Source organism: Neovison vison, chromosome 10 (genome assembly GCF_020171115.1).
Source record: "Neovison vison isolate M4711 chromosome 10, ASM_NN_V1, whole genome shotgun sequence".
NCBI classification, from domain to species: domain Eukaryota; kingdom Metazoa; phylum Chordata; class Mammalia; order Carnivora; family Mustelidae; genus Neogale; species Neogale vison.
In genome coordinates this window covers 56,141,354-56,155,879 of record NC_058100.1, presented here as the reverse complement: position 1 = coordinate 56,155,879, position 14,526 = coordinate 56,141,354, and the positions used below count along the sequence as shown (strand labels likewise).

The 14,526-nt window shown below is 46.7% G+C and overlaps 1 protein-coding gene across 2 annotated transcripts in view; it reads right to left on the bottom strand.

Moving 5' to 3' along the window:
• The window catches only part of ASTN1 (astrotactin 1), a 315,493-nt gene that overhangs the window by 100,108 nt on the left and 200,859 nt on the right, over positions 1 to 14,526 (bottom strand). For both annotated transcript variants that reach the window (XM_044267351.1, XM_044267352.1), the window contains exons 9-11: positions 9,735 to 9,809; positions 1,552 to 1,689; positions 887 to 1,037 (exon numbers count right to left, since the gene is read on the bottom strand). In XM_044267351.1, coding sequence (XP_044123286.1) covers positions 887 to 1,037; positions 1,552 to 1,689; positions 9,735 to 9,809 — 364 coding nt within the window. The remainder of the gene's footprint in view (positions 1 to 886; positions 1,038 to 1,551; positions 1,690 to 9,734; positions 9,810 to 14,526) is intronic.

Sequence of the window (14,526 nt, the reverse complement as noted above, 5' to 3'; positions counted from 1 at the left end):
AGCAGTTAATTACTTCTTGAATTGTTCGGGGGCATGCCTCACCAATGAGGCTGTAACACTGGAAACAAAGAATCCTGTTATATAATTCATAAAATTTCCCTAGGATAGTGACAGGACATGCATTAGGTGCTCCAAAAATATTTCTTGATTAACTGACTGGTGATTAGCTTCTCATCTCTGTTAAGAAAAAAATCATATTTGTTTATTTATTTATTATGATTTTATTTATTTACTGGGGGCGGGGGAGCATGCCCAAAAGTAGGGGGAAGGGCGGGGAGGGAGAAGCAGACTCCCCGCTGAGCAGGGAGCCAGACGAGGGGCTTGATCCCAGGACCCTGGGATCATGACCTGAGCCGAAGGCAGAGGCTTAACCAACTGAGCCACCTGGGGCCCCTTATTTTCTATCTATCTATCTATCTATTTATTTATTTTAGGGAGGGAGGTGGGGAGAGGGGCAGAGGAGGAGAGAGAGAGAATCTTAAGCAGGCTCCATGCCCAATGCAGAGGGCTGATCACAACCCTGAGATCATGCCCTGAGCGAATAACAAAAGTCAGCCACTTAACCGACTGAGCCACCCAGGGGCCCTGAAAAAATTTGTAATTTAGATTAGACAGTATGACAACCGGAGAGGGATCATTTTTTACTTTCTCTCTCTCTTTTTAGAGATTTTATTTTTAAATAACCTCTACACCCAATATGGGGCTCGAACTCACGACCCCGAGATCAAAGGGGCATGCTCTACCGACTGAGCCAGCGAGGTTCCTTCTCTTTTATTCACAGTGTATTCCATCTGTGTATCGGTATTATGTTTCACCCTGTGCCCCCCCCCCCGCACCGTCTCCCCACCCCCACCCCCACCCCCACCCATCGATGGGGCGGACATACCACGCAGCCCGTGGAGTCCAGCTTGCGGTCTGAGATGCAGCGGAAGTTCTTACTGCAGCCCCCGTTATCCTTGCTGCAGTCGCGCACTGGCCCAAAGGAATCCAGCAGAACCTCCAGGCTGTCAAAGGAGGACGAGGTCATCAGCTCCTCTCTGTGGGGAGACACGGAGGGGAGGGGGAAGGAGTCAAGGGGACTTCGGGCGCAACAAGTAGCATCACATTCCAAGTTCCGTCTAGTCCACCGTGTCACGTCTCGCTCTCGCTCCCAAGAAGTAAAGATCAGCCACACTCTGAGCCTTGAACTAACAAATTATGGACATTCTCCATATCTGGGAAATGAGCCAAGGCTGTAATGCCTGGTCAAAGAAGGAGGTCTAAACTTGGGCAAGGAAATTAACATTTTATTGCCTGTCAGTCCTTAGGGGATGTGGGAAGTGCTTACAAACTCTAATTTTATGTCCTCTCCCAAAGCAGGAGCCTTGGGGTGTGCGATATTGACCCAGATAGAGTAGATCCTGGCACGGCGAACTAGGAATCTGAAGGCAGCCTGCCAACTTCCCCTTTGAGCTCGTTGTGATTCCTTCCCGAGCTCCTTGGGCCTTCAGGTAGTTCCTCACTCACACCCCCATGCCACATGCGGCCTCGGCACCCCGGGCCCAGACGCACCTGACCTCCACAGCGTCCTCCATCACGGTCATGTCCGTCTTACACTTTGCGGAAGGGTTAATGGCTAGTTCAGCGGGCGGGATCACAAAGCTCTTGCTCAAGGGCAGCCACATGCCCTCCCCGAGGGTGTAGGTGAATCTGCAGCGAAACCCAACACCAGGGGGTTACGGCTGGGGGACCGGCACCCTGTCGGAGGACCTGGCCTTCTGCTGTCAGGGGCTTTCTGCTGAGCCCTCGCCGCCTCTGCAGAAAAGGATGCTGACCACCATACCATGGACAAGACGACTGATTCCGAGGGAGGCCCCGAGGCCTACTCTTGTGTACCTGCCCGGCCCGCTGGGGGAGCTGTTGATGGCACGGTCTCACCTGTGGAGGTGGTTTTTAACAAACCCTAAGAAATCCAATTCCAGTTTCCTTCAGATAGGAAGCTGGGCTTCCTCAATCCTAAATCAGATATAATCGGAAGCATTTGAATTGAAGAGACAGGCGGGCCTCCCACCATCCCCATCCCTCAAATGGCACACTCATCATGGTAGTGATGGCTTCTCTCTGCGCCTGGAGAAACCCCACCAAGGGAAAGGGGGTGGGGAGCTCCCGTCTTCTGGTTATTGTATGATGCATACATAAACACCCGAAGCCAGCAGCCCCGGGGAGAGAAGAGGATGAACAGAACAAGCCTGGATGTATTTTCTGCACTCCTACCCACACCCTCAGCTAATAGCAAGTAAACCTCCAGAGACACGGGAGGTTGTGGGGATTTTTTTTTTCTTAATTCTTATAATAGGGGCTAAAAGGAATAAAAGAATCAATCAGCATTTCAAGGAAGAGCTTCAGGAAACCATGAAAGATTATTTGTTTATTTATTCATTCATTCTATTTCAAAGGCATTCACATACTCTGTGTTCACAGTCAAAAATAGTCTATGGGATAAAAGCCAGTGTGGGTGGGATATCACAAGGCTGAGGCAGTCTGCGGCCCCTTCCAACTTTAATGCGGAGGGAGGAACAATTGAAGAATGCGTACAATTAAAAAGAACCCGGCCCTGGCTTCATCAGCATGCTGGTCACCGAGTACCACTTCAGAATCCTGCTCTTATCTCCCCCTTAACCCACCCACTCCCTTCTCCACTCCCTGGGGCTGCTGGAGATGCTAGGAAGCCAGACGGAGGACATGAGATCTTTTATGAGAAATGTAGTGCTCTGGAATGCTGGCCGCAGAGATACCCATGACCAAGGCTCGTGAGATTTTCACCCACTCCCTGAATGACAGCCCTAGGAGCTAGCACGGCTGGAAGAAGAGAGGGCAGGTGCTCAGGGGAGAGGCAAAACACTGAGCAAGTGGGCGATGGCCCGGATTTGGGAGATGGCCCCCTACTTCTCTGACCTGCAGGGAAAATCTCCGTATTAATCAACGCTGAAATATCAGCGAGGCCTCTTTGCTCTGAAGGAAGCCCCCAATTCTTCCCACCCCTGGAGACAGAAGGCGATAGCTGGGGCTAGGTCTGTGCAGGGATGCAGGGGGGCTTCTGTACCAGGTGAGGGAGGCCCATCAGTAGGGGACAGAAGAGGACACCTGCCGAAACTGAAGACATGCCAGCCCTTTCTCTCTCTCTCTCTCTCTCTCTCTCTCTCACACACACACACACACACACACACACCCTCCCTCACCTGGCAAGATTAAGGAGCCAATTCAGGGCATGTGATTGCCCCAAAGTGCCCAGAATTTGCACCTCAGGGAGGAAGTGGGTCGAAGGCAACAACACGTCAGCAGTCGTGCTGACAAAGCATTTCAGGATGGACATTCTTGAGGGCAACGTTACAATAGGCAGGTTGGGCTGAGGGCACCACTGATATTACAAATAACCTACTGTTTCCGTGAGAACATATGCAAGTTTGAATGGTACCAGGAGGAAGCAGTCTATTTGTTTATTTGGACACAGAGGTGAATTTTTGTTTTCTATTTTGGTTATAAAATTATAAGTTTGCACAGATGCAGAGCAACAAATCTGGGACCTGTAGCTTATAATTTATGAAACAGATTCTAGGAAACAGTTGGCATTTCTAGCAAATTTCTGATGGTTAATTTTCCTTTTGGAAGAGAGTCCCATGTCCCTCCATTTATGGCTTTAAATATTTAACTTCTAACACACAACTGGGAACACAGGAGATCTCCAATAAATATCTGTAGCTGGTCATTTCAGGTGTTTCCTAAAGGTTCCCATGTTCTGCCATTTCAGCTTTCCCTACCTCTGTGTGCAGCAACAATTTGAAAGGAAGAGGAAACCACCTTTTTCTCCATCTAAAACCGCTCAATGCATCTAAGACCCACAGAGGGAAGTTTACATCTCCAAAGATGCCACTCTGAGCACTTCCTCAGCTTCTCCTTACACCAAACCCTGCCTCATACTTCGTGCTTCTACGGGGCAAGCTGACTATAGTTCCTTCCTTAAGTCACCTTTGTTTTCTCACCTCTTGGCTTTTGCTCTTGATAATCCGTTCTGAATTTGCTTCCCTTTCTTCTTTGCTGGATGCCAGTCATTTTAAGACACAGTTAAAAAAGACGGTCTCTTCAATAAATGGTGCTGGGAAAACTGGACAGCTATATGTAGAAGAATGAAACTCGACCATTCTCTTACACCGTACACAAAGATAAACTCAAAATGGATAAAAGACCTCAACGTGAGACAGGAATCCATCAGAATTCTAGAGGAGAACATAGGCAGTAATCTCTTCGATATCAGCCACAGCAACTTCTTTCAAGATATGTCTCCAAAGGCAAAGGAAACAAAAGCGAAAATAAACTTTTGGAACTTCATCAAAATCAAAAGCTTCTGCACAGCAAAGGAAACAGTCAAAAAAACAAAGAGGCAACCCACGGAATGGGAGAAGACATTTGCAAATGACAGTACAGACAAAAGGTTGATATCCAGGATCTATAATGAACTCCTCAAACTCAACACACACAAAACAGACAATCATATCAAAAAATGGGCAGAAGATATGAACAGACACTTCTCCAATGAAGACATACAAATGGCTATCAGACATATGAAAAAATGTTCATCATCACTAGCCATCAGGGAGATTCAAATTAAAACCACATTGAGATATCACCTTACACCAGTTAGAATGGCCAAAATTAACAAGACAGGAAACAACATGTGTTGGAAGGGATGTGGAGAAAGGGGAACCCTCTTATACTGTTGGTGGGAATGCAAGTTGGTGCAGCCTCTTTGGAGAACAGTGTGGAGATTCCTCAAGAAATTAAAAATAGAGCTTCCCTATGACCCTGCAATTGCACTCCTGGGTATTTACCCCAAAGATATAGATGTTGTGAAAAGAAGGGCCATCTGTACCCCAATGTTTATAGCAGCAGTGGCCACAGTCGCCAAACTGTGGAAAGAACCAAGATGCCCTTCAACGGACGAATGGATAAGGAAGATGTGGTCCATGTACACGATGGAGTATTATGCCTCCATCAGAAAGGATGAATACCCAACTTTTGTAGCAACATGGACAGGACTGGAAGAGATTATGCTGAGTGAAATAAGTCAAGCAGAGAGAGTCAATTATCATATGGTTTCACTTATTTGTGGAGCATAACAAATAGCATGGAAAACATGGGGAGTTAGAGAGGAGAAGGGAGTTGGGGGAAATTGGAAGAGGAGGTGAATCATGAGAGACTATGGACTCTGAAAAACAATCTGAGGGTTTTGAAGTGGGAGGTTGGGGGAACCAGGTGGTGGGTATTAGAGAGGGCACGGATTGCATGGAGCACTGGGTGTGGTGAAAAAATAATGAATACTGTTATGCTGAACATAAATAAAAAAAAATAATAAAAAAAAAAGACACAGTTAAAATTCTCACTCCTTCCAGAAAGCCCTCCAGGATCTTCAGGCTCAACCTCAAGCTGAGCCAAGGGACGCTCCTTTGTGCGCACACATGGCCCTGGGCTGCGTCGGATATGTTGAATTGTGCCCACCTTTTTAATTGGGCACGATTTTTTGATATGTTGAATTGGGCCCACCTATGCCCACCTCAGACACCTGAGGGGTCTGTCACCCCTCAGAGGAATGTGTTCTCTTGGATGGTATCTTTGTTTTCCCACTGCTTAACATGAATTTTGGGTCCAATGTGGGGGTCACACCATAAATATTTATTGACTGATCAATAAGGAGATTTAGTTATGTTCTCTAGTTTGCACGGACTACAGAAGAATATAATCTTCATTTTTGAATTTAAAGGTAGAAGTGATGGTGAAGATTATCCTTCATTTAGAGCAGAACATGGGTTAATCTCTGGGTTTGAATTGATTTCATGGTCGAGAAGGAAATCAGTTTCACATTGTGAGCGACTCAAAAAGTTCCCAGTGGTTTCTGAGACACAACACAGGGCCACATTCACAAAGAGAAACAGTGTGCTCTTCAGTCGCTGGTGGGGTCAGGGTGAAACACACAGAGGAAGCAGTCAGGTGTGACTGAGACCAGCCTCACTTGAGAACTCTCAGCATGACAGGTGCTCTGCAGAGCTGCCCCATTTTTCCCCACAAGAGTCCTCTGAGGTCAGCCACTTGGCTCCATTTTATGGATTAGTCAACGAAGATTGTAAAGACCTCTACAACCTCCCCAAGGTCACCTCTCTGTAAGTGGGAAAGATGAGGGTTTGTGATACTCAAGTAAGGCTCCCAGCAGCTTTCCAGCCCATACTGGCTCATGCCTATGAAATTCTAAAGTTTTCTTTTCTTTGCAAAATTTACTGAGTAACTCCAAAAACCAAATATAGAATAAACTGTCAGAGAAAAAGCTGTGTCCTGAAATCTCATCTGCCCCTCATTCATACAGATTTGGCAGGAATGATTTCAAAAAGCCACCGAAGAGAAATTGGGAGAGCATCTGGAATGCTTTCCCGAGTTGGGCCTTCTCTCGTGACAGCTGGTAGTGACCACCGCACCTGATGGCTCAGCTGTAGCCTGAGTCGTGCACACGACACTGTTGAACCAGCTTAAAACTTCTGCTCAGAGGCCAGCACTTGCCGGAGAGCACTGGATGGAATAAGCCCGTGTGCTCACCGCAGCCTGGCATCAAAGAGAATGTGAGGAACTAGAGGAAGAGCTCTTGGCCTGGCATCTCCACTCTTCCCCAGAGCAGGCCAGTCCAGGAGGAGATGTTGTTCCCAGTGACACAGGTACACATGTGGAAAGGACGGTCTCTGAGAAAGAGATCTGGTCTGCAGCAGCCCTTTCACTAGAGGATCTAGTGGAATGGCATGATCCTAGCCACAACGAAAAGGGCATCTCTGGGATACGCGGGGTTTGCTGAGAAGTCTTTGAGTCTAGCCTGGGCCCTTCCCATTTTCTTTGGGATTGCAGATTACCAAGGTGAGGTTGGGTGTCAAGGTCTTTTATTAATTTGGTTTCAAGTCCTGAGGAAACGCCTGAGAGGATCAACAACAGATACTTGTTGGAGATGTACTGTATTCCCAGTCGTGTGTTGATGTTAAATATTGAAAGCCGTACAGGGTACTACCCTTCCCCTCAGGAAGACAGGCATTCACTGGGGAAATAAATAGGCAAATAAAAATAAACATGAGATAAAATAATTGACAATTAAATATTACAGGCTGTACATTACAGGTATTGGAAGGGGAGAAGTCATTGTCGGTTGGAGAAAATTGAGAGCAGCGCTTCTCAGTCCTGGGTAGAGATCAGAATTACCATGGTGCTTTGAAAGAACACTCATGGGCCGGCCCCATGTCTCAGAATTGTTCAGTTAATTCGTTTGTGCCAGGTGAGATCACTGGTCATTTCTGAAGCCCACTGGGATTCTCCTAGAGGACCAGGGTTGGAGAACAATTCTTGGATGAGACTGTAAACTTCCTAAGGTCAGGGACTATGTCGGCCATATTTGTTTGGTCAATCTACAGCATCTAAACCAGTTTCTTGGAGTGGTCTAGACCATGAAAATGGGTAGTGTTTATATTAGGAGAAGAGTATATATTTAGTGCCGAATAGGAAATGTTCAAGTTGCTGTGAAGTGGATCAGGTAGGGAACAGATGTGACTAAGAACGGAAGGCTCCAAGGGAGAAGAGCAGCATATAATACACACTTGTACACTGACATTCACCAGCGGAAAGACTCAAATGTCAGAAATGTGCAGTGGCTTGGAATTCATCAGGACACTAAATCAGAGGTGAGCAGAACGACAAGTAAATAGTCCTTAGCTTCTTTAAGAGATTACAGTCACCGACCAGGTCAGAGAATTTTCCAGAATAGCCACTAGCAGTCGGTTTACTCAGATCCCAGAGTGGTTTCGATTAAAGTTCCTAATACCTATCACCGGTAAATCACGACCCATGGTGTTTGTCGGAGAGACTAGTTATTGTCACATTAGGGAGCAACATGATTGATTACCCCACTGACTCCCTGAAATCGTTGACTGAAAGGGTCAAGCCATGCAACTGACCCTTCGGTGGTACCTGGGTATCACATCCAGTTGGCAGCTAACAAACTTGAAAAGAATAAATGGTGCTTGTGGGGATGGAAACACAGTTTGTGGGCAGGTTCTGCTCTAACAGCAATTTCATTAAGGCCCCTGTTTTTCAAAGTGCTAGTTTCTGACTTTTAGGGGAGAGGAAACTTATCCACATTAATCAGCCAAACTCCACAAGGCTCTCCATCTGCCTTATCTTTATCACCCTTTGAAGGTCCTCACAGACCAGCAGTGGAGAAAGAGAGAAAAAAGTCAGCCAAATGACAGTTCATCGTTGGAAAGTTGAAATGCCCAAGTCGTAGTGTATGGAAGGAATATAGCTGACATCTTGTGGAGCATAAATCCTCCAAAGCAGCCTGTAGCCAAGGCCATCAAGGTGACCCTGCCTCCCCTTGGATAGACACTCCGGAGGGAAGAAGGCAAGGGGAGGCCTTGAGAGGAAGCGATTCTGTATATCTGTGCTCTTGCTCCGAGCACGCCTTCAGAGAACACTGAAGGGGCCAAACCCGGTCCGTCTGGAGCCAGCAGGGAGGAGGGGCAGGAGAAGTTGGGCCACAGGAGCTGGCTCTAGGGGGCAAATGCAGGAGCAAAGGGAACATCTAGGCCAGGACTGGCTGACAGGGAGAGTCTGGGGAAGGGTCTGGAAAGGGAGAAGTGAATACATGAGACTCGGCACATTATAGGAGAGTGGGGAAAAGGGAACAAGTTTTCCATCTGTCCCACACTGCTCCCCATTTCTGCCTTAGGGCTTCGAGCTAGCTTAATGCAGGCATTGACATCAGACCCGCCCTGCCCCCTGCCCCCTCCCCCCCAACCCCGCGCTGGACAGCTGACTTCCTCTCCCTGGGGGCATGCACGCACAGGGACCTGTACCACGTCCACACTGCCCGGCCACACGCAATCTCGGGCACTTGGCCGGTAGTCAGCGGAAGCACACTGAGCCGCACGTTCCTTGAGTGATGGGTAGATTGAAAGAATAAATGGATGATAAGATCTTAGTCTGGCAATAAACGTGTTCCAACTAAAGCCTGGCGTGAACGAAACTTTGTGAAAAATCCAATAGTTCGTGGCGGCATCCAGATCCTTCCTCTGCTTGTCAACTTTTCCAGCCTGTGCTATTCCAGGTGTGTTGGCAGAAATTTGGGAGGGACCAGACAACTCCAATTTGATTAGGAGGGTGGTAGAGAGAAGAAGATAATAATGAAGTAGAGCTGAGAAAAGGAGGCGGCAGGGGTGGGACAAATTCATTTTGAGCAAGATTTGATGAAAAAGGTGCAAATTAGATGCAAAATGGAGAAGCAGAAACTGGCATTAATTGCCTGCTCTGTGCCAATTTCGGTGCCAGGGGCTTTCCCTGCATGATCTCATATATTCCGCATAGGAATAGAACCAGGCATGTGACGTAGCCCCACTTAGCAAATGCCGAAACTGGAGGCTTCAAGGGGTTAAGTAGATTACCAGGATTCACAGAGCAGGCAAGGAAGGAAACCAGGACCCAGAGTTGTCTGCTCTCCAACTTCCCCACGGTGTCACCAGGCAAGAGTGTGGGGCCAGTGCTCTTGGTACGAGGAGAGCAGAACTGCTAAACGTGGTTCTCCGGTTATACTTTGTCTCTAGGAGAGAAAGTTCACTGGGAAGTGGGACATGGACGGGGCTTGTAGACATACATAAGCAAGTCCCTCGACAGCCACTTACCTGAATATTTTATCAGAAGGCTGTTCTCCCAAAACCAGGTCAAAGCCCCGCTGAAATATTGTGTAAGGCCAAGGCCTAAAAGGAGAAAAATCATTCGATTACAATCAACTCCACAAGTACCCTTGGAACATCTGCTTTGTGCAAGAGGCACTGTGCTGGTTCCTGGAGACCCAGAAACAGAGAGGACCTCATCCCTGCTCTCCACACTCCCGTTGGTGGGAGCTCACGTAAGATCCTGAATGCTGAAACCAGACTGAGAGCAGGATCAATGTCAAAGTCACCAAACCACTAGGAAAGTGAGCTATAATTGACATGACAAACACAAGTACACAGAGAGCAAAATTATGTTCAGGTGGACCTCATGTAGCTGTAATTCATGGCCCTTCTGATGTAGACGGGACAGACAGACACTTAGCTCTGCCTCACTTTAAAAAAGAGGAGCAGCATGATTTTTTGGGAAAGACGAAAACCTCTAGAATCAGACAGTTCTGGGTTCAAACCCTGTTCTGCTGTTGACCCACTCGCTTGCTGTGGGAGGCTTATTTGCCTTGTTGTTGAGTTTAATTTCCTCTTTGGTTTAAAAAAAAAAAAAAATGGGGTTAATAACGGCTGCCTCCAGACCACTGTGAAGATTAAGCAAACCTCTTAGGCCAAAGCCACAGCTCATACAGGGTCCTCAAACTGTGCCCCTTCCCTACTCAAAATGACATGACGTCCTGGGTCTTTGACGGGTTCCAGATGTTTTCAAACATTTTTATGTAATTCATTCAAGCAGAAACAACTGAAATGGTGTTTTTAAATAACTCTTAACTACAAGTCTCCCTTGTGAGCTTCCAGGTTTTGTCCCCTGTACTTGAAAGTAACAAAACTATTTCACTTAAACAGTAGATATCTGTTGACTAACCCAAATGTCTAAACCAAAAAATATTGACTCATTTGAGCTAGGCTTAGTGAAGCCTGGGATTGTGTTGGGTACTAGATACTGTACGTCCTAAACTGAGCCCTTGTTCCCATGGAACTGTCTCAAAACTGAACCAAGTCTACAGGATTTTCCTGTAGACATGCCTTTGGTTTTCAAGAACCAGTAAGAGTCACCAGAATAAATGGACATAATCATGATCTGGGGCTAATGCTGGGAACCAACCATGTAGATATCTGTGTGGGTGATATCACCCAGGAGAGTGCATTTGGGGACATTCATGGTTGCTCTTCAATAACACAATGCTTGGAGGAAACGGCTGGCATTTGGAGGGCAGGGCTAGAAAGGCTAGAAGAGTACAATGCTTAGGATAGCTCTGTGCAACAAGGCATTTCTATATGTCCTGCAAACTACTGAATGTCTCGCTAACATTTACATAGGTGAAAACCTGAGCCAAGATGCGAACTCCGTTTACATAGAAGCACAAAGCAGCTTGTACTGTTTTAACGAATGACACATTCTTCCATTGCATAACTACCATGTACACCGAGGGGAGATGATACATCATTAGAAATTTTACCAAGAGTTGTTCGTAAGTTTGGAAAACGATAGCATTGTCCACGATGCTGTTCACGATCTTTGAGTCAACAATGCGGCACATCTGAATCAGTCTAGATCGCTCTTACATATATTGTATATCATATACTACTCTATATGTTACCTTGCAGTGAATCAACATCAGGCAGAAATGTCTGTCGATTTTATTATTTCTTCTATCGCAATGCTACTACAGCACTTACACATTAAAATGGTTAGTCTATCATTACCAATTACGTTCTTTTTATTTCTCTTTTAATCACTGTTAAGGCATTATATTTATAGTTGAAGTTTTGCATATGTAGGTTTTATTATTTATGAATTTCATGTAAGGATTATAAATGGGAATAAAAATTTTATTATAAAACAGAGTGTTGGGTATGATAGGGTTGAGCACCACCAACTTAACTCAACTAGTTAACCAATTAACTAGCCAAAAGAGTTAACAGTTGCAAGGGAAGCCATTAAGACTACAGAAGGAAGTGCCTGGGATGAAAGCATTCTTTTTTTTAATGCTTACTATTTATAAACACTTTATTCCTGGATTTCAATTTAGAAATACCCTGAAGCAACTAGAATTGGTTCCAAAAAGTACCCCACACTGTATTATGAATAACCCCTGCATCAAATAAACAGCTCTCCCCCATGTGTTTTCCGTGTTTGTTCTCTTTATTGGAGGTGAACCCACAGAGAGGGGTTTGAATAGGATTCTTTTTTGCTGAACAGCAAGTGGTGGCTTACAGGCAGCTAAAAATTATGTATTAATTCAAGAAAAAGTCTAGAAGTCATGAGGAAAAAAAAGTCCCACATGATCCTTGACACCTAGAAAGGGCAACAGAAAAAGAGGGATGTGTACCTTTATTTCTCTGTTGGGCAAAATCACATTTTATTTACTATCAGCTTAATAGTTTTAAATAACACACATTTTGCCTTCGAGTCATCTCCAACACTCAAAAACTGGTACAATGTGTAATTAGAGTTAATTCTTGGCTTGGTTCCTAGGTTGTTTGAAAATATATTTTGAGGAGCCAAATTTTAGGACTGGCGTTGATTACAATGTGAACAATTAACTGCGTTGAATAACATAAATAAACCTGTATTCAAGCCATTGGTAATTGACATAAATAAACCTGTATTCAAGCCATAGGTAATAAATCAATGAGCCCACTGATTAAGCACACACCAGCATGTTGCTAGGTAGGTCAGACCAAAGTGCCCCCCTGTTCTCGAGGGGCTTGGAGTTGGAGAAAGACAACTCAAATTCCAAGGGCACAGATGTGCACGGTAGACCTTGCCCAAATCACAATGAGAAGCAGCAGGGCACAGAAATCAGGACAAGGGTTCCGGAGCCAGCCTGCCTATTTCCAGTTCCAGCTTCGCCACCAATCACAGTGTGATCTTGAGCAAGTCCCTTAATCATTGTGTCCCCGTTTCCTCACCTGCAAAATGAGGTTGATGATAACAATTCTATCTGCTTGGCCAGGTTGTCATGAGGAAGAACGATTTAATATAGCTTAAGTGTTCAGAACAGTGTCTGACATTTAGGGAGTGTCCTACAAGCACTGGCTAAGAAAGTTACATTTATCAGTTACCCGAATCAAATACGAACACCATAGTAAGGAGATTCCCTAATTTTTATAAAGGAAGAGGTGTCTGGCCTGCGGTCCAAATGCGATGGCAACACCAGGCTTTAACTCAGATTGGACACATATGAGAGCTGCCTGGAGAGAAGGTCATGATGAACGTGGGAACACCAACCCTCCACCTTCCCCCCACACCGCCCACCCAGCCGTCACTGCACAGGACAGTGACCATACAGTATGGACATTCAATACACAGAGAGGAGGTCAGAGCAACCTGTGAAACGGTGAGCGTTGCCAACCACTCTAGCAAGGGAATAAAAGAGAATCTATTCATTTTCTTCCCACCAGTCAAGGGTGATCCGTCCGAGAGATGGGGATTCCTGTTCGAGTTAGTTAGCAAATGTTTACGGAGGGCCTATTGTGTGTGAACTGTGCTACTAGGCAACAGGAGTTGGGATAGAGACATTCTTGACCTCAAAGGCACCTACAGTCTTTCTGAAGAAACCCATATATGTCCAGGCAAACAGAAAGGAACGAGTAAACGGGAAGAGGAATGGAGTTCCGGGAGGGAGGCCGGACGGTAGCGCAGTGGTACAGAGCTCATCCTGGATGCTGGGCAGCGGGGGGGCGGGGGCGCCTGGAACGGGCGGCAGGGAGCTGGGTGCACGTGAGCTACAGGGGGCACTCGGGGAAACGCAGGGGTAACACAATAAAGGGCAGGACCTAACAGCACCAAAAATCCTTGGGAGCTGAGTTATCTGTGACCACCTGACAGAGGAAAGGCCTCCGTGTCAGGGCCGTCTGGGCAGGGGTCCAAGTCAGAAGCCCATCACTGAGTCCTACATCCACGCTGAAATGGATGTTGCCGTGGGGGTGCGTGGGAACCACGGCCCTGCAAGGGTCCCTCTCCTCTCTTTGCTTTGTTTCTCACCCTTTAGGTTTTATTCCCACAGAATGGCTAAAGCGCATGGAGGAGACGTGGCCCCCTTTGGCCGTGGCTCATGTCTTTATAGGTTCAGACCACAGAGGGGGTGTGCGCCTTCCTCATTTGGAAAATGTAGCTCATGGAGGAACTGCTTGACATGCCCTGAGTCACAGAAACCACCAGAACTGACTCTGGGGCTGGGGAAGGAAAGAGGCATCTAAGGAGAGGCAACTCCCATTTGGGTTTTGGGGGCTCAAGCTGGGGGGAGGGGAGTGAGTGTCAAAGAGAATAATAATTTCCACCTCAGCTTCTTGTCTGCTTGCGGGGGGCAAGAGTGCTGCCTCTGTCAGAAGTGGGGGGCATCACTGAGCTGAGTTCTGTGGAGAGAGCGTGAGGTTGTGGAGTTGTTCAAGGATGGCATCGGGCCGGGTGTGGGGCATGAGGCTAAACCCCACAGCTGCAAGGGAACGTCGCTCTTTTGACTCCAACTTGGATGCGCGGCCTCCAATAGTCTGTCCTGTGCTGGGCACGCCAGTCACAGCTTCTTCACTGAGGAACATTAGCAGCATCAGAAGTCAGAGCAGAATTATTTATTGGTTAATTTCTTCATTCTGGCCAATCCGGACTCTGAGGACTGCCCCATGGGGGCAGCTACAGATGGCCTGGATTCTGGGGCAATCACAGGCCAGCATGGCAACCAGGTGGGACCCATGGCCTCAAGCGAGAGCATCACCCCTGCCACAGACAAGCCCCGTAGTAACGGAGACA